This window comes from Elaeis guineensis, chromosome 6, assembly GCF_000442705.2.
Source record: "Elaeis guineensis isolate ETL-2024a chromosome 6, EG11, whole genome shotgun sequence".
NCBI classification, from domain to species: Eukaryota; Viridiplantae; Streptophyta; class Magnoliopsida; order Arecales; family Arecaceae; genus Elaeis; species Elaeis guineensis.
Window position 1 is genome coordinate 127,350,022 of NC_025998.2, and position 26,888 is coordinate 127,376,909.

The window sequence follows — 26,888 nt, forward strand, 5'->3', positions numbered from 1 at the left end:
GAATGTTCACAGAGATGATTCAGCTTGTTGCCAGTGTCCCTTAAATCACAACTAGGAGGCCTGATGACCTGAAGCTACGTTACTCTTCATGTCAAGGGCATGGGAGGTCAGTGGAATCCAGCAACAACAATAGGGTTCTGCGAGATAAAATGATACCATCCATTGTTTAAGTTAAAAATCATGGGCCCCATGATATCCATGGAATAATTACTGTATCATGGAATTGACCATGGCATCCCCAAGACACAATTAACGCGTTTCATTTGACAACACAGAAATCACATTCCTTCTGACAAGGTTGACAAAACTGGGGCCACCTGCGACATCCAAACAAGCAAGCATATCATGCTGAAGCTATGATACCTGCAATACCAACATAGGTTGCATGTAACCAAAACCTGGTAGGTTATGGTGCATAGGAGGGCTAACCTAGCGATACAACAGCGAGCATACAGCAGAGAGAACAAAAAAAGCACGTCCTATTGAATGTTTGGCAAGCACACATTTGCTCCCTTTTATGGGTTCTAGGATATGAGACCATCATACCATTCAGCACACCTGATTCAGTTTAGCAAGAGAGCTGCAAACATACCACCGGTATCCATGGACAGTGCAAAAACACTGGAAAAAATTGATTTCCATTACTTTGAAACTGGAGCACAAGCTGAACAGTCCTGCTACCACCATGTAAAAAAAACTAAAAAAGGGGACAGCGACCAACAAGTGCCCCGATTTAATGAGACCCTAACTACAATTAAACTTCCTTGTTACCGCTATTGATGCTATTGAACAATTTCCCACCCCAGCCCTCCTCTCTCACTATAATCCTATAATGTACAGTAATGCTGCATCAGTTTTAATTACATCGTAATCTGGTAACCCTGCCACCATTGGTTTTTTGGTTGCTAAAGTTAAGCCTTCGTGAACCTCCTGTCCAGTCGTTGTCATCATCATCATCTTCATCCTCACCATCTTCACCTTTACCACGTGCAGCTTTTCCACTTCTAGAACTTCTTGGAGTAGGGTGTTTCCTCTTGATATTAGCTGTGTAAGTTGCATAGTCTATAGTATCTTCCCTAAGCAACCTCTTGAATTCCTGCATCACAATATCATATTATGAATTAGTGCAATCTGGAATTTTGCACTGTGAAGGGCACAAGAAATGCTGAACAGGATGATAGGTTGAAACCTAGCAGGCAGTCAATAACTGGGCTATGGTCAGAAAGTGGTCATGTGAATTACAGACTGTTCTCAGCCAAGTGATACTATATAGGTATATAACTAATCAGCCAATAAAGCAGAAGCAAGTTTATTGTGAAACTGATAACTGACCAAATTGTTGATAGATTTATGTCCAATTAAATCAGATTTTTTTAAAATGAGTTAGGTAAAACAACAATCAAATGTCCCAAATTTTAAAAAACCTCATGGTGTAAAATGTCAGATTTATATATCTAGTGCAGCAATACAAGAAGTCATGTGAGAAATCTAAAATTTCAATAGCAAACCTGGTATTTTTCAACCATGTCTTGATAAGAAGCAGGCAGATTGATTGGAGCATCATGGATGTTGAACGGAATATTTTGCTTAGATATTGTCTCTCCAGGCTTTGGATGTTCCTTTAGAGAAAATGCCTAACGCAGAAACGAATGGAGATTTTCATTAACTGGTTTGAGATAATTGAATGGGCATGATCTGCAGCAACAAAGGCAAGCCATGACTACTTGGTTAAGAAACAAACAAACCTGGCACCGGGCATCATTTAAACCGTACACAATTTTTAAATGTCTTTTCAGCTTTAGGAGGAGTTGCAGAGCTATTGCATCATGGCAATCAGCCTGAAAAACAAACAGAATGTCAGTAACCAGTAGAAATAATTTTTGAATGAGACTAAGATGGCATTATAATATCAGCACTACATGATTAAATAGAAAATCTATGACTTCAATTAAAAACAGAACAATATCAAATTATATATGGAAAATATTAAAGCAAAATAAGAACAAAAGATTTGAAACAAATAGACATTGACAGGAAAGAGAGGATAGTGAATGTACAGAGGATCCTCATCCTGCTTCACTGATGCAAAATTTACAAAAGATAACAGAAATAATCTACTCATGCTTAGCATCCATGCAGCTGTTATCTGACCGAGGAGAAAAAGAAAATGTTATCACCTGAAACTTTTGTAGGTCTTCTTTTGAAATACCACATGTATTGTTAGACATACTTTCAGGAGTCACCGTCATGATATGCTCAGACAAATAATGCACTCCAGGTTCGGCTTCCACCTTTTGATTTTCACTAGGGAACTTCATAGAGCCCCGCTGCTGTGAGAAGGAACTCCAGGTTTTCATATTTGCCTCAAGAGACCCAGCTCTGACTTGTATTACTCGATTGATATCATAAATCAAGTAAAGAGGCTCATCAGGGCAAGTAAATGGGAGAAATGCAAGAATTTCCGTGCAATATCTACAAAAAGGAGATAGCATTTTCAATTCAAATGCTTAAATTATAATCTAACATAAGCGTGATATTTGGGTACTTACAGAAGAAAGCTAACTGATGAATAATTCCAAGCAGCAGACTCAAATTTCCGCACTATTGAGTGCATAAATTTGTTCCTTGAAACACGATTTCCTCGAATAAGCCTGTATATTCGAGATATTCCTGGCCTGACAAATGCTATGGGATTTCCATCAGATTTTCCTCTCGCATTTCCTGATACTGTATTATGGTTGCTTGCTATTGATTGGACAAACTTATATGACATCTGGAGGCCATCTCCCAAACGGCTTTCAAAGAAAGAAGGGTACCTGCAAAAGTACTGATATCACTTAACCTATACTCTGCCATTGTATACAAATATTATATAGGCAACATATCTAATTAGATTTCCATACTTTTCATTCATGTTCATGAGCAAGAGATGGGCCAACTTTGAATTCACCTCCTGTGGATCAGTTTCTAGTGCTACAAGATATGGAACACATGTAATTGGATGAACCAGACCTTGACGTAGTACAATTTCTACAATCTGCACAAAAAAGAAGAAAAAAATCCAATGGAAAAACAGCAAACAGCAGGAAAAAGAAACAGACAACCTATGGGCAAGGCGCACAGCCAAAAAAAAGAAAAAACAGCACATAGCATACAATAGATTTCTTATGTGAGAAAACCAGAAGAGTCGGAAAGTCAAGGTAGGTTCTTGCCTTAAGTGCAGATTGACGAACTTGGTCATTCATGTCCAAGCATGTTTCCAAAATACTATTCCAATACAATTGAACTATTCCCCCACAGATGTTAGTGTCACCTGCACCCGCAGCCTCAGGCACTTTGTTTGCAGTGTCTTCTGAATATTTGGTTGCAGTCTTATTGACAGAGTCTGCACTCAGTTGGCTTTCCGCATCCAGAAGATATTCATATAGATTTTGCAAAGTTTGCATCTGCTCAAAATGATAGATTTAACAGACAGATAAAAGGGATACATAACTATAATAAAAAATAAAAAAACAAGAACCTTTAGTCGAGAATCAGCGCCTGAAGATAGTGAGCTCTCTAATATTTTCCCAATATCCTTTTCCAACATGTACTCAGGCCTAGCAATCAATATATAACCTAACGCCTGCAAAAGATAGGTAGTATAAATCAATGCCTGAGACCGGAACTACAACTTTATAAATAAAATATGAGGGAAAATGTTCACCTGTAAAGCCCGGGTCTTCAAGCCAAAGTCCTCAGCAAGCAGATATTTTTTCGTCAACGAGAGACTCTTAACAATATGAAGACATTGGTTATCAGATGTAACCATTATTTCATTGCCATACCTAAGGAGAAGCCCAAGACAAAAAAGAGAACGCCCCAATAACTGAACATTAAAGAGACATCACACTTTGTCAGGTAATAGAATCATTAACTAAATTGCAGATACATTGGCAATGATTAGAGAGAGAGAGAGAGAGAGAGAGAGAGAGAGAGCAGAAACCAAATTGCACTCCATGGGTAAAAGCTAAGGACAAATATTAACCAAGTTGTATGGGCAGAGTGCCAAGGCCAAACCAACAGGACATGCCAGATTTCTTAAATGATTAAAGTTCCAATTAGTTTTAAAGAAAAACAAGAACTAAAGATCTAATTATCTCGAAAAGTAAATATCAAAGAACACTTATCTAAATCAGCCATGCTACTCATTTGAAAAACTAGACATGCACAAAAAATGGTAAATGACAAAAGAATCTTCTTCCATAAGCTCTGAATCATGAAAGTATTAAATAGCTTAGCATCAAACAACTGTAAAAAGCAAAAGCACTTAAATAATGATTTGCTGCTAGAATGATATCATCTGCAAGTTGATTTTAACATGTATGAGATATGATAGCTTTACGCATGACAAATAGCAATAATATCAAGCAACTGTGGTAATTACTTAATGTGGCTTCCACAGAGATGTAAGATACCAACCAACAAATTCTAGCAGCAGGCCTTGTGCATGACAAGGCCAGAAAACTTTTATTGTTGAGTACATGCACTTTGTCCACAGCACATGGACCAAATATGAGTCACACCAGATGACAAAATATATAAGTACATATAATAATAAAGAAAAATCAGGAAACTTTAAGTCAATAAAATTACAAAATATCTGTTGAATGTATTAAACCAGTAACTAAGATGAACATATGTTGACTAAAAAGGAGATCAAAACATCACAGATACACATTAACGAATGGCTGCCTGATTAAGTCTATAATGCAAGGGATGTTAGTTGGGATTTTCTACCAGGATAGGGCACTGATATCAAACAAGTATTGACATGGTAATGCCAATATAGACAAACATTCTTTTATAATTTTCCTGGATTCCTCCGACTGAGAGGTCCTAATTTTGAAGGAAAGAATCTAGAATCTAGAATATATTAACTATATCACAAATAATTAGAGACCTTGTATCTTTTGCTGCTTCCGAACCTACAAAATAGGCAAGGCACACTTAGAAAACAGTAATTAACATAGAACACTAGAAAACATAGTTATTGGACATAAAAGTCTTGATTGTAAATTCAAATTCACATTGATCAACTACCCCTAAAAGACATACTTCTTATGCGCTGTCATTTTGCAGCATATTCACTAACAGATGTTACAAAATAATGTCTGTAGTCTCACATGATTGCAACTATCTGTAAGTAAAATCACAAAATTCTTTCCTTTTAGAAGAAAGAGGGATAGGGGTCTCAAAAACTATTGCACATCATAATAGCATCTAAGAATAAAAACTATACACAGTGTACAAGCGGTACAGTGATTTTTCAAGGACATATTCCACCAAAAAAAAATACATCCAAATTAATAGTACGATCATACATGCATGAATTTGTAGTAGATGCATGATGCATCTCCTATTCCATAAAGCAATGAAAAGAACTACTAATATCAAGGTTCACCATCTCGATACCAAGCCCCATAGTGGTGCCAACTTATTATTGTGCCTGTATGGGGCTAGTTCAGCATACCGAGTGTTAGTACACACCCCCCGTGGCACCGCATACCGGTACCAAACCACTATGCTATGACCCATACCATCCAGTTTGGTACAATACGACAAACCTTGACTAAAATTAAGATCCTTGATTATTGTTATCTTCACTACCATGGCATTTTACAATTTTAATGAGCATCTTTCCTAAAAAAAATTACACAATGATGTCACTGGAACCATCATGACCTGCCAAACAAATTAGAGAGAGAAAGAGATCAAAACAAATGAAAAGATATAACAATGCAATCTTATTTAGAAGACAAGGTAAAACTTTAGATATGCAAGCAGATGCAGTACATGTACCATCAAGATCCCAACCAACAATATGATTCTGTTACTGGCGAAAATCATGTCTGTCCAGCAATGCCGCAAGAATGGCATTAAGAGGGTAAGACCCAAAGAGACAAGTAATGGAAACCCTATTTAACATGCAATAGGAAGCATCCCTACTTCGCAATATACAGGCAAAGTAAAGATGGCTACCTGTTTATTATCAAAATTTGGACCTTGCAGATGTTTGGAAAAAATCTGAATCAGATGCTCAACTAAACCTGTTCCTTTGCCAGCTATTTTACAAAGTGAACAAAGGCACCTGCATGACAATAGAAAGATCAGCTGTCAATAGCAATTAACAGCCCAGAGGCAGTATTTAATGAGAACAGGAGAGAGGGCAAAAGCATGCATAAAGACTAAGAATTTAAAAAAAAAAAATCTGATGTAATGACGCAACAACATAATCACATGAGCAACTATCCATAGAGGACCACAAAAAACCAAACTAGCAAAATTATCAAGAAAGCAACTTGAGGAATGGTAAATGTACACATTTAAGTACCAAGAACAAAAAAGAAAAAATAAGAAGAAAAAACATATCAGCTTATTTTGATATTTGCATGCTTGGATCCTGATGAGTATAATTAAGTCAAAACCCTGAGTCTGCATGTATGACTAATATCGAATTTGCATATCATTTATCATGTAAAAAATATCAAATTAGACAACTACTATTTCAAATTCAAGACCATACAATCTCAAAGGCTGTTTTTTTATTATAAAAAGCTGTGAATTGATCCATCTCAATGACAAAATGGGTTTCATGCTGTACCTGTCATCAAAATACAACTATTGTGCCCAACCTATATTTCTTACAAACCCAAGCTTCCCCATTATCAACTCTTGCTCCTTCATTGAATTATGAAAAGATATGTCAGGACCAGAGTTGCCAGATTATAAACCACAGACACAAAAAGAAGTTAAATGAATCCACAAAACAAATGATTGAAAGGTTTTTAATAACTGAAACAAGTTTAGATGTATATAAGGTTACATATATGGTAGCCACATTTTCATACTTCTAAAAATAATGGTTTTCAGGCTCAAAAAGTGTAGCGGAGTTGGTTGTTCTTTTAAGATAAAGAAGTTCTGAAAATTAAAGGAGAACTTCAAAGGCAAACTATTTAATAAAGATTTTTTTTTATCCAACATTTTTTAAAAATTTTGGATGCAGTTTCAAGGGTACAATTCTTATACCTATGAAGAAATTTTAGTCTTATAGAGAAATTTTAGGGACTACGGTCACAATTCCTCGTAGCTTGCAATTATAGATATTTATAAAGTTTGCCAGTCGAACTCCATGGTCTATTTTATCAGATTATACTCCAAAATGCATGCTTGTCTCATACGTCTTATTAACCATAGCTAGATCGGACAGCTGGTGTATGTAAATTGAGCAATCCAAAAATTAATATCAACAAGCAGCATAAAATAAATAACCAGACAGATATAACATCTAAAACAGCAATGGTCAAGCAATCAACCCAAAGGACACATATTGATAACTGCAATGCTGTCATAAAGCATTATGCCATATGCAAATGATAGCCTAGCACCACATACTTTGGACTCTCAACGTTAGACAGGAAAACTGAACAATGAAAAAGTTATACCATCATCGAACATGAAGCAACCAAAATGGGCTCAGAACTGATCAACAAAGTCAACAACGCAGAGAAAAAACTTTATGAACTATTGACATGGGGGAACCTTCAGCTTGTATAGTTTTCCATGACATAGCTACACATGCTGACTAAAGCTATGCAAATATATTGCTGCATACATCAGTTCCTTTTTCAAGATGCCATAATCAAATCAATCCAAATGAACTTATCAGTTATCCAAACAATCAGTCAGTAAGATATAAACGTTTATAACTATTAAGCAAATTGGCATCTGAAGGATAAACAGATGTCTCAATATACAACCATATCTAATAATAAATTACTGCAAAAGAGAAAATCAGACATAAGTTGCACCACTACTGAACTTGACCTAATCTGCAGTAAATGAATATCATGGACACAGGTAGTTTTGTGTTTCAATTTGTGTGAAAGCTTAGAAAACCAAAGATAGTTGGCAGTTTCCATGCCAATGGTGGTTTCAAATTTTACATAAACAACACTCATATCCCAGGTATGAGAGATAGAGAAAAAAAAAATAGAAAGATCTAGGTGAAAAGCAAACTACCATTAACAAATTTGGAAATTCAAACAGAAGATCGTGAGGAAGATAAGATACTTGATACAAGCATGCACGACCGTCAGGAATGAATGACGAACAATCATGTGTTTCAGATCCTGTTCAAGTTCCTCAATAACACTTTGCGTCGGCTTTCGGAGCAATGGAAGTACAGCATCAATCACAAATATTATACTCTCAAGCAACTGAGCAATTGATTTATTATCCACCTACACATGAGGATAAGGGGTTAACTGAAATTTCAGTGCAGATAAAGTTAATCAGTATTCATTTTCTCCTCAAGTGATTGTAAACATTTGTATTACTGAAAGAATATCATGACGTTAAACATCCATTACAATAATAGAAAATGCAGTTAAGAAAATAAGCATGCATGCACATTCGAATTATGCATGATTATTGATACTTTTCTTTCTGTTGTTCGTGATTATGGAACATTATGGAATCCAAAACAACTTAATAAAATTTTGTAATGCAATTTTTTATCAAATATATAATGAACTACAAGAACATGGGTGCATTGTCACGATGTAAATCTCAGCGTCAGTTGTTGCAAGCTCCAAATCCAGGAAAAAAAAAAAATCAGGCTTTGTTGAGGTGGCACAACTTGAAATCCCTTTGGAGAATCTTTGCCTATTCTTCTGCTATCTTCCTTTCTGCACCTCTCCATGCTAATCTCCTAAACCTACTTGCTTCTGCAGCATGTTTCATTAATTATGTCCTCTCATTCATCCTCCCTCCCAAATGGATGAGAAAAGAAGCTAATTAAACTGCTTGGACACCCAATCCTCCTCCATAAGTTTTCTTCTTAGTCCTCTTCCAACTACCTCCTTATTTTTGTCTCACATTGTTTTTGTCCACCCTTCTAGGCCCCTTCCTCTTATTTCTCCTAATCTGCCTCATCAATGTTTCAAATGATAACCTCTCAGTTCCCTTGCAGTTTTTACTTGAGAATGTTATTCTCTCAACCTGTAGAACTTATATATCAGGTGCTTAGTTAATATAATCATTCATGACTTCTAACTAATCATTCATGGCCCCTTAAAAAGCATTAAAAACTGCGGAATGCTATATTGCCAAACATAGGCACCAAGAGCAGCATAAAGTTTGAGGTCAGAAAAAAGTGCTGCTGGTATGAAGATGTGTCATTCAAATTATAAATTCATAACGATATTCAATGGACACTTAACAAACATTCATGAGCATTTTAATTATATAATGTTGGTAATCACAATAAACTGCTTTCAGGGCTCTCAGAGTCATAATAAAATCTAAAACTGGATGCCACTAAACCTCTGTGATATTCACATTGATTGACCCCAAGAAGATCAACCAAAACAACTGTAATTACCTGGTTCTTTAGGTATGGTTGCAGAGTCACAACAAACTGAGATGGGTCTGTAGCTGGTGCGCAGAGGGTTGGATCTACAACACAAAATGCATGCAAAGCAAGCACATATGGAAGGGCACGAACCTCTGTTTCATCATTTGTTCCCTCTTCTACCTGAAAATATGCAGGATGTTAGAAATGAATAAACTGATGCAGTATATATAGGAAGAATTTGACTTCTAATCTGGCCAGGAACCTCTACCTGCAAGATTCTTTCCAATAAACGTTTGCATATCAATTCACAACGTTTACGTACAGATGCCAGAGAAAACGCATTAATCCCAGTAGCTTTAGCTGATTGTGGAAGAAAATCAAGTGCTAAGTTACGCTTTACAATTGTGACAAGAAGATGATGATTAGGCATCTTCCTCAACATATCAACAATCTGCTCAGTCTTTTTTGCCACTTCCATAGGTACAGAGCTGCCATCAGCTACTAAGTGTTTCTGACTTCCAGACGGTTCTTCAAACCAGAACTCGTAAAATGTCTTGCATACTAGGTCCTGTCAATAATCAATAGCACGCACAAATATATAGTGAAATGAATTATCAAGTACATGTAATGATAATAAAAACAAATTAAAGAGGGAGTGGGGAACTATTGGCAAATGTGAGAATCAATGCATCAGCAAGGCATAGTGCATCATCCATCATTCAGTTAACTAGACCAATATTGTTACTCCATATAATTGATATGATGCCTGGCTTGTTTCAGACATGCTGGATCTAAACCAAGCAGACAGCCTAAAAGTCTAGCTCATCAAGCAGGCGTGATGCCAACCAGATCTATTTGCTTTCATAAAATTGAAGCAGATCTGCCTCTTTAATGAGTGGGAGCGAGCAGGGCCCCAAGCCAAGTCCAAGCCAAAAAAAAAAAAGCCCGACTAGACAAGTCTGCAACCCTATATACGAAGGTTATAGAGTATAAATTCTAAAACTAAACACAGAAAATTGACCCAAGATAAGTGAAAGTAATCAGACTTCATTTGCATCCAGCATGATCTCAGACCCACCTCCCAAGCAAAAACTGTGTACTTGAGAGCTACATCTCAACCCCAAACACAAGGGAGGCATAGAGCTCTAAACAGTATTAAGCAAATGGTAATTGACTAATTATTGGGTAGAACTAGATGGTTTAAGCTCCATTAGAATTGAAAACCAGCTCCAGATCTAAAACATTAAATCATACCTAGAGTCTATATAAGCCCAAGACCTTGGTAGCTGTACATGGTACATAGTATCCTAGAGTTTAAGCTCAATTCTGGTCAGATCCAAGCATGGAATAACCTTTTTATTTGACAAATGAATTCACAATAAGTAGCCGTACATGGTTCCTAGTATCCTACAGTCTATATGCCTCAGATCTTAGTAGCAGGAATATTATATTTAGTGCAGCAGATGTGCTTCCAAATCTCCTTGGAAACTCATTTGCGCATCCGCTTCCTCAGCATTCTGTTCTTAGACATTTTTAAGAGGCTGAATTCTGCTTACCCACCCCACCTGCTTCCAGTAACTAAGCCCACGACCTGATGACCAGACCTAAAAACCCAATATCTAAAGACTCAAGACCATAGAATTACCGTCCTGTCTGTTAATCTTCCCAGGCAATCCTCCTCATCTTGCAATACAGTTGGTCCATGAACCTTGGAAAAATATATTAGCATATCAGGGTATAATCAGCATCACATTTGGCACACTAAAAAAAGCATTTCTACAACAATCTCTTTTTTATATTTTCTTATATTTATATTCCTTTTCCTCCTTATCACGTGTACAGTCAGGTTGACTGAAATCTCCACATAACTTCCAGGCTTCCAACAATTCTTATCATGATTAAGTTCAAATCACCGTAGGATCTGAAACAAAACTTGTCTGTTTATATCCACATATAAGACATCATAGCTGAGAATAAGAAACACAACAACTTAGTTTGAGATAGAACAGATCAGCACAATTTCTTGCTTCCTGCTTTCCATGGGTGAAAAGGTGACAGGTAAAATAAGAGATGCAGCATAAAAGCTTCAGTCTCTCTCTCTCTCACTCTCTTTCACACACACTGTTTCAAAAAAGAAAGGGGATGCAGAAATCCTTCTGACCTTACATTTTGGTTCATATTTGAGTTCGAAAGAGAGGTAGCTCAGAATATGGAAGGACCCTGCTCAACCCTTAAAAAAGAAGGCCGCTCTAGCCTTCTTCACTTGCAATGAAAGTGCCAGAAGAAATATTAGGTCATTCAAATGCATGCATTAATAAAATTCATGACTGGCATGTTTATATGCTGTCTAATGCATGTGATAAGATGACTAAATTACCCTTTAGTTGCTAGTTCCATATGACATTCAATGGTATGTGCAAACTTCTCACAGAGGCAAGTGAGAACCTTATAAAAGTGCAAGAGGTCTGCTAAATAGTTAACTGGATTATTCAGAAGTGGCTCCCCATATTTCCAAGGCGAAAATGAAAAGAGGATGAAGCAACTTCTTCCTTGCCTTGATACACAAGTTAAATAAATGCCTCAATCATAGCAGATTTTTATATGTTCCAAGACATGATGCCAGAACTTCTAGAAGCATCAACCTTAGCTAACTTAGCAAGACATTCCTAAAAATCCCCCATTGATAACCAAGAACTCACAATGGCAAAACATGGTTTTTCCCTTCCTCCTCTCCACAAGTTCGCAACTTTTGCAACTTACTCAACAAAGAATAATACCTAAGCTGGATAAAAATAATATTCCATATGATTGGACTTTGACATGGAGCTCAACGAGCTAAATCTACCAATTTTTGGGAAAAGCAAACCTAAAACCTACAGCAGCCCATTTTAATTTCCAGTTCGTTCTTCCCTAAAACATTAGGTATGCATACAGTTACTTATCCACAGTTGCTAAGTGCTCTCAATAACTTCACTTGCTTCCTATAATCACTCAACACAAAAACATAGTTATCCTATTCAGAAGTAGCAAATTTGCAGAATTTTCAACCACATCATTGTCAAGCCACTGATGAAGTTTAATTTGATATTATATGAACGTGAGGGTGTTTGATAGCAATCAACCTAGCAAATACATGGTTGAAAGTAAAAAAAATTTGATCCAACCTACTTTTGATAGATCAGAGTCATCAGACCCTTGAATCCACAAAGACAAGGAGAGCAACAGAGCAATTTCTCCTTAATGCATCTTTACGATGTCAAATGGCATAACAAGTTATTCAACATTGGTGCTTCTCTCCTATGAAGCACCGGTACTCCTATTTCAGGCATGTACCAGCATCGGGTATGTTTCCGGTGCGGCACCGGAACTCCTATCTCTGCATTCTTGAGATTGCAAGTTTGTCCCTTGATGACCAGATGTGGAGAAGAATCTTTTTGCTGATATACAAAGAATGAAACAGCTGAAACTATTATCACTTGATTATCAAAGCTTACTATTTTGATTTTTTGTACTTATTTAGACTGCTAGTTTTTCTCTTTTCATTAATTGCAAGTGTTTGTTTGTTTTGTGTGATGATACTTATAAATTTAATTGAAATTTGAAAACTTAATTTTATTAATATTCAAATATTATATATATGATTCAGTTTTTTCATATATTTTTATTAATATTAGAATATTATATATTAAAATATTAATAAAAATATAAAATATCTAACCATATCCATGTCGTGATTTTTTTAATTTTTGCCGTATCGACGTGCCCATACCATAAGTACCCATACCGCAAACCAATATCTATGCTTCCTAGCTTCTCTCTCTCTCTCTTTCTTCCCTTTAATGAAAATAAAGGTGCCAGCACTTCCAATCATTTCAAAGAAATGATTAACACTTGAGGAAATGCTTATTAAGATTCAAACAAAGAAACTCCGACATTTGGAGGAGCACAACCACTAGGCTGTAGCCCGGTTTGCCATCACTTTTGTCTCTTAGACCTGACAAATGAAATTTCTAAGGCTTCAAATAGAAAACCATGACTCTTACCTACCTTCACTTGTCACATGACTCTTACCTATACTTAAGATTGCTGACTAGACTTGAACATCCACCAAGCTACTGGACCTCAAGGGTTTCAAGGGTTTTTCATCTCCTTTTCAGCCCATCACTGAATTGAGTGACCAAGAGTAGCAAGGTTGGGTCGACCAGGTTAAGTTGTGTCAATTAAAAGTAGGTCCATACAGTTACCATTTAGACAGGCAAGGCCAGGTCAGGCCATGAGGTGGACCATGTGTGGACAGGGTAGGTCAGGTCAAGATTTCATCTATTGCTATCCCGACTCAACCAACCCCAAATCCAACCCAATCTCAACCCAATGCCACACTAGGAAAAACAGCTGGTAGATTTCATTAGAAATGAGATCTTCAGTTTAGTGTCAGCAACATATCAAAAACAGCAAACAAATATTCACTTAACTACTTCAAGTTGATCTACATGATAGAAATCATCTGATGATCATCAGATAGATCATAGCCCATAACCACAACATTGCACTCCTTGTGCATCCTTTTGAATATATGAAATTGGAATAATGAATAGACAAAGCAGTGGACTTCTTCACCAGAAATAGGGATCCTACATGTGGTTTCAAGTTTCAACAACTAATACAGATTTTTAACATCTTTCCATTTATGCGCTGATATTCCTTGTGAGCTCCAATCGGCCATCTCTTTATTTTCTAGTTGAGTTTCTTTGTTGCACTTCTTTCTTTTGATAAAAATATCCACCATCAACCAGAGAAAAAGGCAAGAACCTATTAAACCACTTGAACAGCCCTACTATCATCAGAAACTCATAATTCTCTATAAAACCTAACTAGCAGCTCCCTCATGCAAACCTCTCTAAATAAAGTCAAACAGGCCCTCAAGAAACCATAATTTAATATAATCCAGCATAGCTAGCATGGAGCACAAACAGTATGCAAACAAAACCAAATTATGCCTTAGCTACCAGAAAGACTAGAAAGATAAAATATACAATTGAAATAATAAAGTAAAATATTTACTTTATATAGGGAATTTTGGAAAAATACAGATAATTCTCTGGATCAGCTCAACAAGAAGAATAAAACAAAACATGTCAACAGACTCTCTTTATCAGATGTGAGGGAAAACTGGGAGTCTGGGACTATTAATATGGCCCAAAATTCCAATTCTTCCATCAAGTTTTATTAAAAGGATCATGTATGTAATCTACTATTGAAATATTATGCTAAATTCAATTTACGATGATAATCAACTTACCTGTATGCTAGATTCTTCATCACTAACACGAGAGATGATCTCAATAAAAGCACGTGTTGCTTCTGAAAAGTTAGAATTAGAAGTACATAAATCACGAATAATTTTAATGGCACGTTTGCGTACACTCACTCCCATATCCTTTATCCGTTCAGCAACCTTTTCAAAGTACTGTCAAACAGAAATAGCATTCAACTTTTAGAGAAAATACATATAGAAGCACAAGAATGCATCAGTATAATTTAACCCACCTTCAAACCAACGTCAGGATGAGAGGCAATATGCCTGCCCACAAGTTCTAGAGCAGCTTCACGAACAGAGATTGCGGAGTCACAAAACCTTCCTTCAACAGCACATTGGACACGCTTATCACAAAGAACCTCAGGATCGGCTTCAACTATGGCACTGACCTAAACATGGGAGTGGGAGGGGGAATGGAAATATCAACCATGCATGATAGAGAAATTAGGATCAGAATTATATGCTCTACGAAGGAAAATGAATGCTCACTGCGCGTAAGGCCTTCGCTCTCAATACTGGAGAATTCTCCCTCAAGCTTGCCTGACAATGATAATTTCTTTTAACACTTAACGTAGAAGTTACCTCCAGAAATTAGAAGGACATAGGAAACAGCAAAATATTTACCAAAAGAAGAGAAAGAATTTTATCAAATCCTCTAGAAAAGGAATTGTTTTGACCCAATGCTAAGCATATCTTTTTAGCCCAATCTCTTGACAACAATAAAGTATGCCCAGAATCCCGCAAAATCTCCTTCGATTTCAATCTAGCAAGATAGTAATTCATCCTTTCCTGAGCAAGAGGATCATCCTTGTACCACAAGCAAAGATAGAACCTACACATGGTTCTCCAATTAAATGACAGTAATTTTTTAATAAATCAAAATTTTAAGATTAAAGAAAAAAATGTCAAGATAACAAACCAGCGAGAAAACAAATTTGCATCATCTTGTGGACCAGTTTCCTGAAGATAATTCAAAAGAATTTGTTGAACAACTTCCAGCCCGGTAGTCGAGTCAGAATCTCCAGGAGCGTTGCTTGCAGTACGTGTTTTTCTTTTACCATTGTCTTTGCTCGGTAACTTGCAGTGTGATTGTAAAACAAGCAGCTGCTTTTTGCAAAGACAGATATGACAAGACCAATCCCGGAGTAAAATTTCTTGTCCAGAGACTCCCATGCAATCTGCATGAAAGCATCTTTGACAAACATGACAAACAATGTTCACACCTCTCCCATTTAGACAAACAGAACATACATCCTTCATATCATTGGGAACATCACTTTTTCCATCAACCAATTCTTCTAAGATCCAAAACCTATTGCTGCTGCAAATGACAGCATCATGTTTCAGTCTTGCTGCAATCATTCCTAAAAGGTCAATAGCCATGCACCGTGCCGCAATATCTTTAGATTTCAACCCAGCATTCTGAAGCAGCAATACACAAAGAACCTGCATACATCACAACATTAGCAGAATAATAATTGTGGACTCTGTTACACTGTGACCAAGAATCATCACCTCAAGTATCGAAGCTGAAGCAGGATATTCAGGCAAGTTCAAGGTTGTCAGCAGATCCATAACAAGGTTTTCTAAAATCACCTTCGACTCGGAGACATCCTGCGCTTTAGCATTAGTAAAACGCTGAAGAACACTAGTCCAGAAAAGGCAACATGCCTCTGTTGCAGTTTCATGACATTTTGTTGGGTAACTCGCATCAATTGAGGAATCTACAATGTTATTCCAATTTGATGTTGTCTTCAAGCTTTCAGGGAGGTTTGCACTGAACTGTACCAACTGAATCAACAAGGCTGTTATCATCTGAATCTGCTTCTGCTCCTCATCTGGTAGATGGTAGGCTCTGAGGGCACGCTTGGAACATTGCAACTTCCGTAGAAGCTGAAGTGTTTCATCTATCAAGAAGCTCCTATGTTGTGGGTATGAAGCAAATACCTGTACTCAGGAGCAATTATGGTAAGCAATAAAATCATAAAGATGCTAACAAAATGATGTCAGAATAGATATTACCCCACAGATCAAGTTTATCGACTTTAATTGCAAGAGCTGTATATTATCCACCAAGAAAGTTGAAAAGCTTGTTTTGACTAACTGTAGAATGCAACTATCTGATAGGCGTACTACTGAAAGAAGATCCTTAAGAAATGCTAAAATTGAGCAAAGTTTCTGAACCACTGAATAAACTGCTGCTGGAATCCTGACATGAAAAAGATATGCAACTGTGCGTGACATACCTGATTGTATATTTGATATAACCAAAACATGCACATGAAGTAAAATAAAGTGACAAATAATCAGGAAAGTGAAAATTGTACTTGTTCCCCACAGATTTCTTCAAACTAACACTCCGAATATTACGCCGCCTTTTGCCTACTGAACTGTTATCGATATCGTCAAGTTCATTCTCATCACCTTAATTAAAATAAACTTACATCAGATACCAGCAAAGTAAAAGCAAAGTTTCCATATTTAAATAGAAAAGAAAACTCTTTCAAACTACTTCTAGCCTTGGTAGGCAATTGGAGATGTACATGGCACTAGCATAATCCAGTCATACATGTTCGCTGCACTTTGCAAAGGATGAGAAGCTTTCAAATGGGCCACAAAACAGGTAACATAACCATTTAAATTGAAGCAGACAGCTTGATACAGAAACTATGAAACAAAGTTAAGATCCCATTATCATCAAGCATTGTTTCAAGTGCCAGCCAGCATGTATGATGTTGGCCAGTACTGCCCCATGGCACAGGTTGGCATGGCACCTATGAAATATTTTTTTTTTAATAAAAAAAATTAAGTAAAGAGTTATTAGGTCCTTTTCTTTTTGTTTTGATACAGAATGGCACTTATGCTAACTTGCAAACCCTGTGCCACGGTCCCTCAAAAACTTGGGTTCAAGCTGTTTGCTTGAAACTCCACATCACATCAGGCCTGTTTTGAAGCCCTGATGAAAACACAATTCTATTATCTGTAAGTAGATCATAACCATGCATCATCTATTTTTAAAAAAAAAAGGTTAGCATCAAGAAAACAAACAAATATGTAAATATAAGGATTCAATATCATGGGAATTTACCATCAAGTGCACCGTTTTCATTTGGTTTTTGAAGGTTACGGAACGATGGATTAAATGCAGCCATGCTGTCCATGATTTGATGCCTCAAGAAATCAATTATTCGTTCAATAATCTGATATGTCAAAACACAAATCAGAATCAGATATGCATCCCAAACTACTCATTAATTTCATCCAGCCATCATCATCTAAATGCAAGAATAAATAGCAGACTTAAATGCAGGAACATCCCACTCATCTAATAAACCAAAGAACAGAGAAATCAAAGGGTAAGCACGAACTTCTTCTTTGTATAGCTGCTTTGGCATATCTTGATGAGTCATAATTGCTAGAGCTGCATGAGTGGACTCCAGAGCACATAGGACCAATTGTTCTGCATCTATATCTGGCTGGAACAGCACAGATGCATCAGAGAGAGAATAAAAACCATATATTCAGCTAAAATTATCAAGCACAAAATCAGAGCCATAACATAGAGGGACAAAGAACTGAGACAGTGGATTTCAACAGCATATCAATGGTGAAAGGCAACACTAGAAGTGTCAAGAGCATCAATATCCCTCTTTCAACAAACTGACAAAATTTTGGAGAACTGAAGGACCTAACAAAACAGATGTTTGTTGTGATTCAACAAACAAACAATTACAGCCACTCACTTTGAGTCAGCATGTGATATAAACTACAACAATAAGACTTACAATGATTTCAACAAGAAAGAAAATAGTTCCTTGCCAAGAAAAACTTCTTGCATACTTCTATAACTCAAATGGCCGATTTCACTTTCATCAACAGTATGACATCATGAAAAAATGACATCATCTGCATGACACCTTTGTTACATATCAATCATACTACAACTGAGGCTACAAGTGACATTACATGGCCATGGGTGGAATGAAATACAAAGCATGACTACTGATCTCCAAATCCACATCTGGATCATCTCTCAAGTGTTCCCTATCTCAATCAAGAACATGCAACAGAAATACTAGATCCATCAAGTGTTTCCATATTCAGCTACTCCTTCGTAGCAGGAAACTTCTACCCAAGATGTCACACATGCTAACCTCCAAGTAAAATCACTACCACACTTTCATTCTAAAAGCTTCCTATTCTGAAGTCTTTCTGAAAGAATTGGTTCCCTACACCTGCATGTTACATCTCGGTACCAAGTCTTTGTACCGGTACCTTACCAAAATAGTACACTCCAATACCTTTTTCAGCACATGGTAAAGGTGCTAAGAAGGAACAACACCCATACAATATATTGGTACATTACCATATCAAGCCATATCAAGCCCCTATAATGTACTAACTCCCCGCAAGTGCAGTACAGCAAGCCTGATATGGACTGATGCAGTCCAATATGCAGAACCTTGACCCAAACACACTCCACTTCAGGTAACTATAGACCAACCACGTGCATCGCATGTGCCAGTTTGTCCTCTAAGATACCCAATATCAACAACTGCAAGACAACATCATCTTGTAGGCTCCATCTTCTTGCTCTTCTAATTCTGATTTTAGCAAATTGACAAATGTTTTTATATATATATATCCCTTATTGATGATGGGAAGTAACCAAAATAGTGGTTGCACATCATATGCTTTATGCATCTTTATGAGGACATGCATTAAACTTATACAAAATGTCTATCTATATATAGTTAAATACATGCATGTAGACATACATGTATGAACATACACATACTCATTCCCTCTATAGATGGCTGGGCATTAAGTGTGCTTAACAAACACTTATTTCAAATGCATCATCCTCCCATTTTTGCACAATCCTAGTTTTCGTCTTTATTAATTCCTTTTCTCTCTTTCCCTATGTTTGGTTGGGGTCATGAGAGAGAGGATGAATGGGTTGGAAGGATGGATGGCCCCATCCATCATTTGGTTCAAAAAAAAATTAAGGATGGATGAAAAGGAAGGATTGCCCATCAATCCGGCTCAATCCGGCCCATCAATTTGCATCATCTCAAATTGAGATGATACAAGAAAGGATGGATGGACATGTGAGAGTTGGATTTCTATGCTGACAAAATTATCCCCCATTACTTTTTTAACAAAACTCTTAACACTTGTTCACTCGTTGATTAAAGGATAGTTTAACAAAAATGTCATACAAATATTATCCATCCTTCTTTTCATTCCTCCTATATCAGATAGAGGGAATCACTCCCATCCATCTTTCTATGTTTCACCAAACACATGGAAGGATGAATAGAAGATCCATCCATCCTCTCTCCCATCCATCCTTCCTCTCCTATCCATCCTTTCTGCAATCCATCCTTCATACCAAACAGAGGATTTAGGTATTCGTTATAAATGTAGTACTAATTGGGTGATCTATACTTTATAAGGCTTTTGGGAACCAAATTGAATTGATACATATGATAAGTGTCTATGAGAATGAAACACAAGCATAGATTTTATATGTAGGACTGATTATGCATAGACATGACTGGTTATATACTATATGGGGTAGGCATCTAACACGCACATAGATACTACAACTAAAACACAAGCAGAAAAGTCCTAACTCCTAATCAATGATCTTCTCACATCCAATGTGATTCTGCACAAAGAAGGGCCCTCAACTAAGCATGTGATTTACAATATGGATTTTCTAGAGCTAATGTGGTTTCATGATAGAGACACCTAAAGTTGTTTTATCTCATAAATTTATTGAAAATGTATAATAAAGGAACCTTACTAAAGCTGGACAGCATATTCACAAAAATATGCAAGAGAAATGAGATAAATTAGATGCCAATCCCCATTTATTACTTTTATATTCCAATCCATGCAGCCGCAATAACAAATAAAATTTATGATCCTATAACCTGATACAACAAGATGGCTGCATAAACAGTCCTTTTAATTGTTGCAAATCTGCTAGGTAAACATGAGGGGTCTATCAATAAAGAAAATGATCATAAATCACCAAAAACTGAAAACCATATAAATAGGAGGGATTTGCAGTTCTTGTAGTCATGATTTAAGATATAAATTTATAGCTCTATGACAGCGATGGCCCAAAACAACTCTAGGTGGTTATAGCATTATATTGGATCCATATCTGGCCTGTCTAAGAAATCAAGTATAAAAGGAAAAAAAAGTTTAATAAATATAATTATTTATGTAGGAATAGAAAGAAAAATAGATAAAGAAGGAACCTATGTATAAACAAACAAAGCAATAAGGAATTAATGAAGTAATATTTAATTGATTTATTTCCCATTAAGTTGGTATAGGCATGTGAAACAAATATAAAAGGGGATTCTAGTAAAGAGAGGTACCTGATTTTTATTGAAGGATACATAAGAAGGAAGGGAGATCTAAAGTACTGTAGAATACCTTAGAATAACATTAAAGATAGCCTAAATTTGGAATACTTGGCAAATGAGGATCCATCAAGTGAACCTCTAAGTCAAGCTTCATGGTTATGTTATTATTTTGCATAATATGATAAGTGATCTAACAAAAAGAGCATCAGAAAGTAGATAAGTGGGAGGGAGGAAAAACAAGCAGGAACATAGGATTAAGAGGAGATTATTGTTATCCGTGGGAAGATGTAGGTGGCATTGTGGGATGGTGTGAGAGGTGGAGATAGTGGCAACTGTGAAGACAGTTTGGGGAAAAGGAATGAGTCAAAAGGAGAGTGAGGTTATGCATAGAGTTTGAAAGAGAGCACGCACACACACAAAAAAAAGAAAGAAAGAAAGAAAGAAATTAAGAAACAGAGAGAGAGAGAGAGAGAGAGATTTGAAAGAGAGCTTTTTAAAAAAAGGAAAAAAAAAAAGATACATTACCTAAAATGCAATGGCGGAGCCCAAACTGGGCCATGCCCCCTCACCCACCCATAAAAAAAAAAAAAAAAAAAAAAAAAAAAAAAAAAAATCCAAATCTAAATTTTCTACCTCAATGCCCCCCATACATACATACGCACATATATCTACATTCATGCACTTTCAAGTGTCTGTTACAATACATTCTGCTATTTGTTTCCCTATCAAGTTTTGTTCAATCCATTCTGTTTAGTTTTTTTGACCAACCTGATCTCCAGTCCATTGCAAACATCCAATATTCATCCATATAAGAAAAGACAAGTATGATTAAAACAATTCGGACAAAATATATATCTAACAACCCATCATTTGATAATCTGGAGAAATTTAGATAATGTTTATTTTGTTTTATTTGAAGGAGAAAACTAAGAACTTCTTTAGGAATATATTTTGATTTGGTGAACTAATAATCCTGCCAACAACCTAATAGTTAATTGGATGGATGGCATATCTAGACTTGAGCAAGAAGCCAGCAACTTAATTAGGAAAGAGATGATTTATATTATATCCATCAAACCAAGTTAAAGAATTTCAATAATATCATGAATTAAAACAGATTGAGAAATGGGATGCAAAAAGCAACAGAGATTTCTTCATCAACAAACAAATACTTTTCTTCTTCCCATTTAGGGGTTCATAATTTCATATTAGTTTTCTTTTAAAATATTTTCTCATAATGATAAAGCCTATATCTATTTATATGCTTTTTACTGTTACTATTGTTTGATGTGTGAGTTATGAATGGTTGAACCGAGTGTCCATTCTCTTATCCATTTCATTCATGCTCTTTGTTGATTTTTATGCAGTGCTTTTTCAATTTGCATCCCCTTATTCAGAGCAAAAAGCTTATTCAGGTTTTTAATAGCAAAATCTGCTTCATTACAATAAATATTTTAGTCATTGATTTCGCATAACTGAAGCATAACTCCAATATAAACTTTTAAGTTTTTCTAACAAAAACAATTCTTTGTAACCACAACTCCTTACAACAAAAGAAAAATATTAAAATACACGTGAAAAGATTTTAAATAAAACTTAAAAAAATAGAAGAAGTGAAGAAAAGGAGGAAGTGAGTTAAAGAATGTTGCTAACTAGAACAAGCTTATACATGTAATATATGAATAAGATCTCAGATTTATGAAGTATATGCATCTGCATATTAATATGAGCTGCAAGCAACAATCATTAAGCAACTGCTGAGAGCAAAGAGAGTTTTCCTTGGAAAAAATGGGAAAAAAAATGCTCCACGAATAAAATGAGACTTGTATATTGCAAATGATACTTACGTTTTCATTCCCATCAATTGACAAACCTTGAGCACACTGAATCTGACGATCTAGAACATCTACAAGTCTCACAAGAATATCAAGAGGAATCAAATGCAAGACTTTCTTAGAACGAGAAGATGACATTTCATTTACAAGCAACTTAACATCGGCCAAAGGAAGAGCTGGTCCCTCTGCTCCTTCCATATCATCAGGAACTTCTGCTCTCCCACAGAAGTCTTCCACCATCTCACAGAAGGTTGAGATGATATCTAAATTTGAGGTTCATAAATGTTATACCAACACAAGATTGGCGAAGAGTAACAACAGCAATCAAAGAGAACACAACAAACCTTGATGGTCAGGGAGATCTGGCCCTGATGATGAAGGAGCAGAATCACCTTCTTTCTTTTTAATTCTTGGTTTTCTTGAACCAGCAGGAGTCGGTATCTCCTGCAATTCCTATCATGGTGGAGATTAAAGCCAACGAAGTTACAAAATAAGATATCCAACATATAATATAAATAAACTCACATGAACTGCATTCTTGTCGGAATGGTTGTTAATCGCACTATAATGCTCCCTTTGTACTTGAACAATATTGAGTTGATTCTGTACCAAAGGTTTCTGTTCTAACACTTGATTATGACAACTCTGCTCCTGAAGAGAACCTGAGAAACTTAAACAGCAGAATTAAACATAAGCAAGAGTTGCAATAAAGTCCAAACTTCAAAGTATTAAAATGTATACTTTGCTTAAAAATAGAAATAGCTAATAGATATTCTTAAGCAAGATAAACAACTAAATCTAGACGTATGAGGTTATAATAATTAACAGGTTATAAACTGTAATATATCTAAACATTCTATGGAAAAAAAATTAACATCACCAACTATGCAAAAGATACATAACTTGAATATTCAACACATCAGAAATACCTTAAAGCTAAACACCACACAAGCACAAAAAAACACATTAACTTTCCGTAAGCTCACTTTTTGGCGAAGCAAAGACAAGGTTTCAAGACATCAACCAAGACAAGTCGTAAATGTATTTACATGCTAACAAGTAAGAATATCCATGAAGCATGGTACAGAATTTGGAGGATGCAGTGACGCTATGAAGCTTCTGTTATTCAAACCTCCTAATACATAACCAAAGGTTCTACATTATTTCCAAAAGAATTCAGTCATGGATTTTATTTGGGAAGTCACATTTTTCTTAGAGTTCGCATTTTAATTATACTCTAAAAAAAAATATATATATGACATCACATTGATACCATTAGATACGGTGGAAGATTGAAATTTCACAGCAACCTTCAAAGTTTAGTTCAAAACACTTATCATGAGCTTTATTGAGCAAATTTGGGGAATTGAAATGGGCATAGTTTTCTAGCGATGGATTCCACAACAATCCAAATATTCAAGGTGGATTCCTCAAGCCTAACATCCGTGTGTATTTCAATTTCACAATTTTTGGTCTCGTCCAGTTGCTATATTCAACCAAAAGGGTTATGCATTTGACATTCAAGCATTATATTCTTATCATGGTTGCAATACATTTGAATTTCAAGAACTCACATCTATTTCTTTTAAAATTGCTTCTTCCAGCCCCTGAATAAAAAGAAAAACTGAAACATTATTCAAGAGCAAATAAGACCCCAAACCAGACCATGAACCCTAGCTTCTTCGTCTGAAAATTAATGCAGGCCCAGTGTCTTTCAGAACCAAACAATTTACTGACATCAATCAGGAGCTATAATATTAGCACGCATTGACTATTATAAGATCAGATATCAACAAACTGACAACAATTTACCTCGAACAGAGTACTCGAATGCCTCGGGGTTGTACTTAAGGACTTCCCGGTAGAACCTCGAATATTCCCCCGGGTTGTGAGGAACAGTCCGAGCATTTTCTTTTAGATTTCTACAATAAAACTTCATATTAGATATGAAAGCAAGCACTGATACAAGTCTAGATTAGCATAAGCTAAATAAAAAATTCATCTTTTGCCCAAACGAGTCGTAACTACAAGGCAATCTCAGCAGAAAACTTACAGATAGCTAACATCACAGTTCCGGAGGACTTCCGCGATCGCACTGGCGTGGGTGAGGACCTCCGGCCGGTCAGTGGCCGGAGCGCCGACGGGCTCGTCGAAGAGCCCGAGCTTCTGATCGGCGGAGCCGAAGCACACCGGAAGCGAGGGCAGGGACAGCGAGGGGGCAATCTCGGAGTGTGTGGTGTTCGAGAGTCGGCACGCCTTCTCGTACCTGACGGCATGGTGGAACTCCATGGATAGGAGCAGCCGGAGCGGTCCAGTCGAAACTAGGTCGCGCCGGAAATCATCGTGTCGGAATTCAGGGCCTAAGATCGAAAGGTTAGTATAGATTTGGGGGAAATTAGGGTTTGGGCGCGGTGGGGAGCCCTAGGTTGGGGGGAAGAGGAGGGGAATTCTATACGAACGGGGGAGTGGCGCGGCAAAGGATGTTTTCGCCTTTCCGAAGAAAGGGCTCCGCCGGGCGGCGAGGTGGCATTTATAGCAGCGGACTGCCGAGGCCGATGGTCTTCTCCCGGACTGCCATCGATGTTCGCGTTATTTACGGATTGAGGATCGCTTCTTCTGCAGGGCGGACGACTTTACCCTTTGAGGGGCCTCTGGTGATCCGATCTGGACTGCACGGTGATCTAAGATGACTGATGATTTAAATTTTAAAATAATTTAATTTATATAATTTAAAATTATTTTATTTAATTTATTATAATATAAATTTAATATATTATAAAAATTTCAGATCATCAATTATAAAATATCAAAAATATCTCTGAAAATTTATTTGAGAGTTGGAATTGGGAATCCAAATAGAGAAAAATTTAAAATAGAATCAAAATAGATTTTTTTTCTTTCTAATCAATACGACGGGAGAATAGAAGATTTTTTTCTCTTAGATGATGCCCCCAAGTATCTGCACACATTCTTTCTCTTCCGTAGAAAAGACACCTCAACTACCCATCCCATATGTGCGCAAAAAAATATCGCGGCAAAAAAAATGATTCCTTTTTCCCAGAAGTCTCTCAATTGTGAAGGTATATTGGTTGACATATTTTAATATAAGATCATCTTGATAGAGTGATGTTGGATATCCGTCCTCAAAAGCGAATTTTCTATCACTGCATTAGACATTGATTTGAAGAGTGGAGGTGATTTAAAATCACCGCCACGTAAAATCACCATGGTACAATCAAATATGGTGATCTTATCACCTCTACCCACATCATCCTTAATCCTAAATGGATCGTTGTTGCCCAGCCAGACAATCCAAGAAAGATGGGTGAATTGGGTTTTTAAAACTTAAAACAAATATGTGCACAGTTAACCAATTCAAAACTTAGGAAGTGATGCAGTGAGCTAAATAAGTAAGCACAGAAAAGAGAAAAGCTACACACACAAAGATATAGAGATTTTATAATTGTTCGATACTCTCCTAGTACCTACGTCTACTCCTAAGCTATTCTTTTGAGAATTTCATTATAATTTTCTCAAGATTATAGTTGGATAGTTTTATCAGACTTACTATCCATAAACCCAGATGGTTTTAAATTAGAAGCACCACCCATAACCTTCATAAGCCTTAACCTAAAGCTCACAATCCAATTCAAAGGCTGGATTCAATCCATCCCTTAGTTTCAGCCCCAGTTGAAATTGTTACAACAAATTAGAAATGGAAAACAGAACAACAAAAGAAACCCTTGAGGAAGGTTGGATTGTTGTTGTTGAAGCTCAGTGGTTGGAAACTTGAATGCCAGCAATCAACGCTCTTTGTCCCTCTTCTTTAATATTCTAAAAAATCAAAAAGAATGTAGTTGGAAGTTGGTGGACACTCTTGATTAGCTTTAAATACAGATTTTTTTTTTCAGATTAACAGTTCTTTTTCTCTCTTTCCTTGACTTTCCTTTTAT

The 26,888-nt window shown here is 36.4% G+C and overlaps 1 protein-coding gene across 1 annotated transcript; it reads right to left on the reverse strand.

Moving 5' to 3' along the window:
* Positions 1-622: 622 nt before the first annotated feature.
* LOC105046640 (sister chromatid cohesion protein SCC2) lies at positions 623-25,424 on the reverse strand. The gene is given in 30 exon segments (XM_019851389.3): positions 623-866; positions 869-895; positions 898-1,096; positions 1,509-1,634; positions 1,746-1,838; positions 2,178-2,472; positions 2,550-2,816; positions 2,904-3,037; positions 3,213-3,446; positions 3,521-3,625; positions 3,707-3,868; positions 6,022-6,130; positions 8,113-8,282; positions 9,425-9,577; positions 9,666-9,965; positions 14,697-14,864; positions 14,945-15,103; positions 15,204-15,254; positions 15,339-15,546; positions 15,634-16,160; positions 16,230-16,661; positions 16,737-16,923; positions 17,042-17,138; positions 17,803-17,914; positions 18,083-18,190; positions 22,948-23,198; positions 23,280-23,388; positions 23,461-23,597; positions 24,748-24,857; positions 24,989-25,424. Coding segments are annotated over 30 exon segments (5,313 nt in total). The 5' UTR covers positions 25,225-25,424; the 3' UTR covers positions 623-819.
* Positions 25,425-26,888: the final 1,464 nt, after the last annotated feature.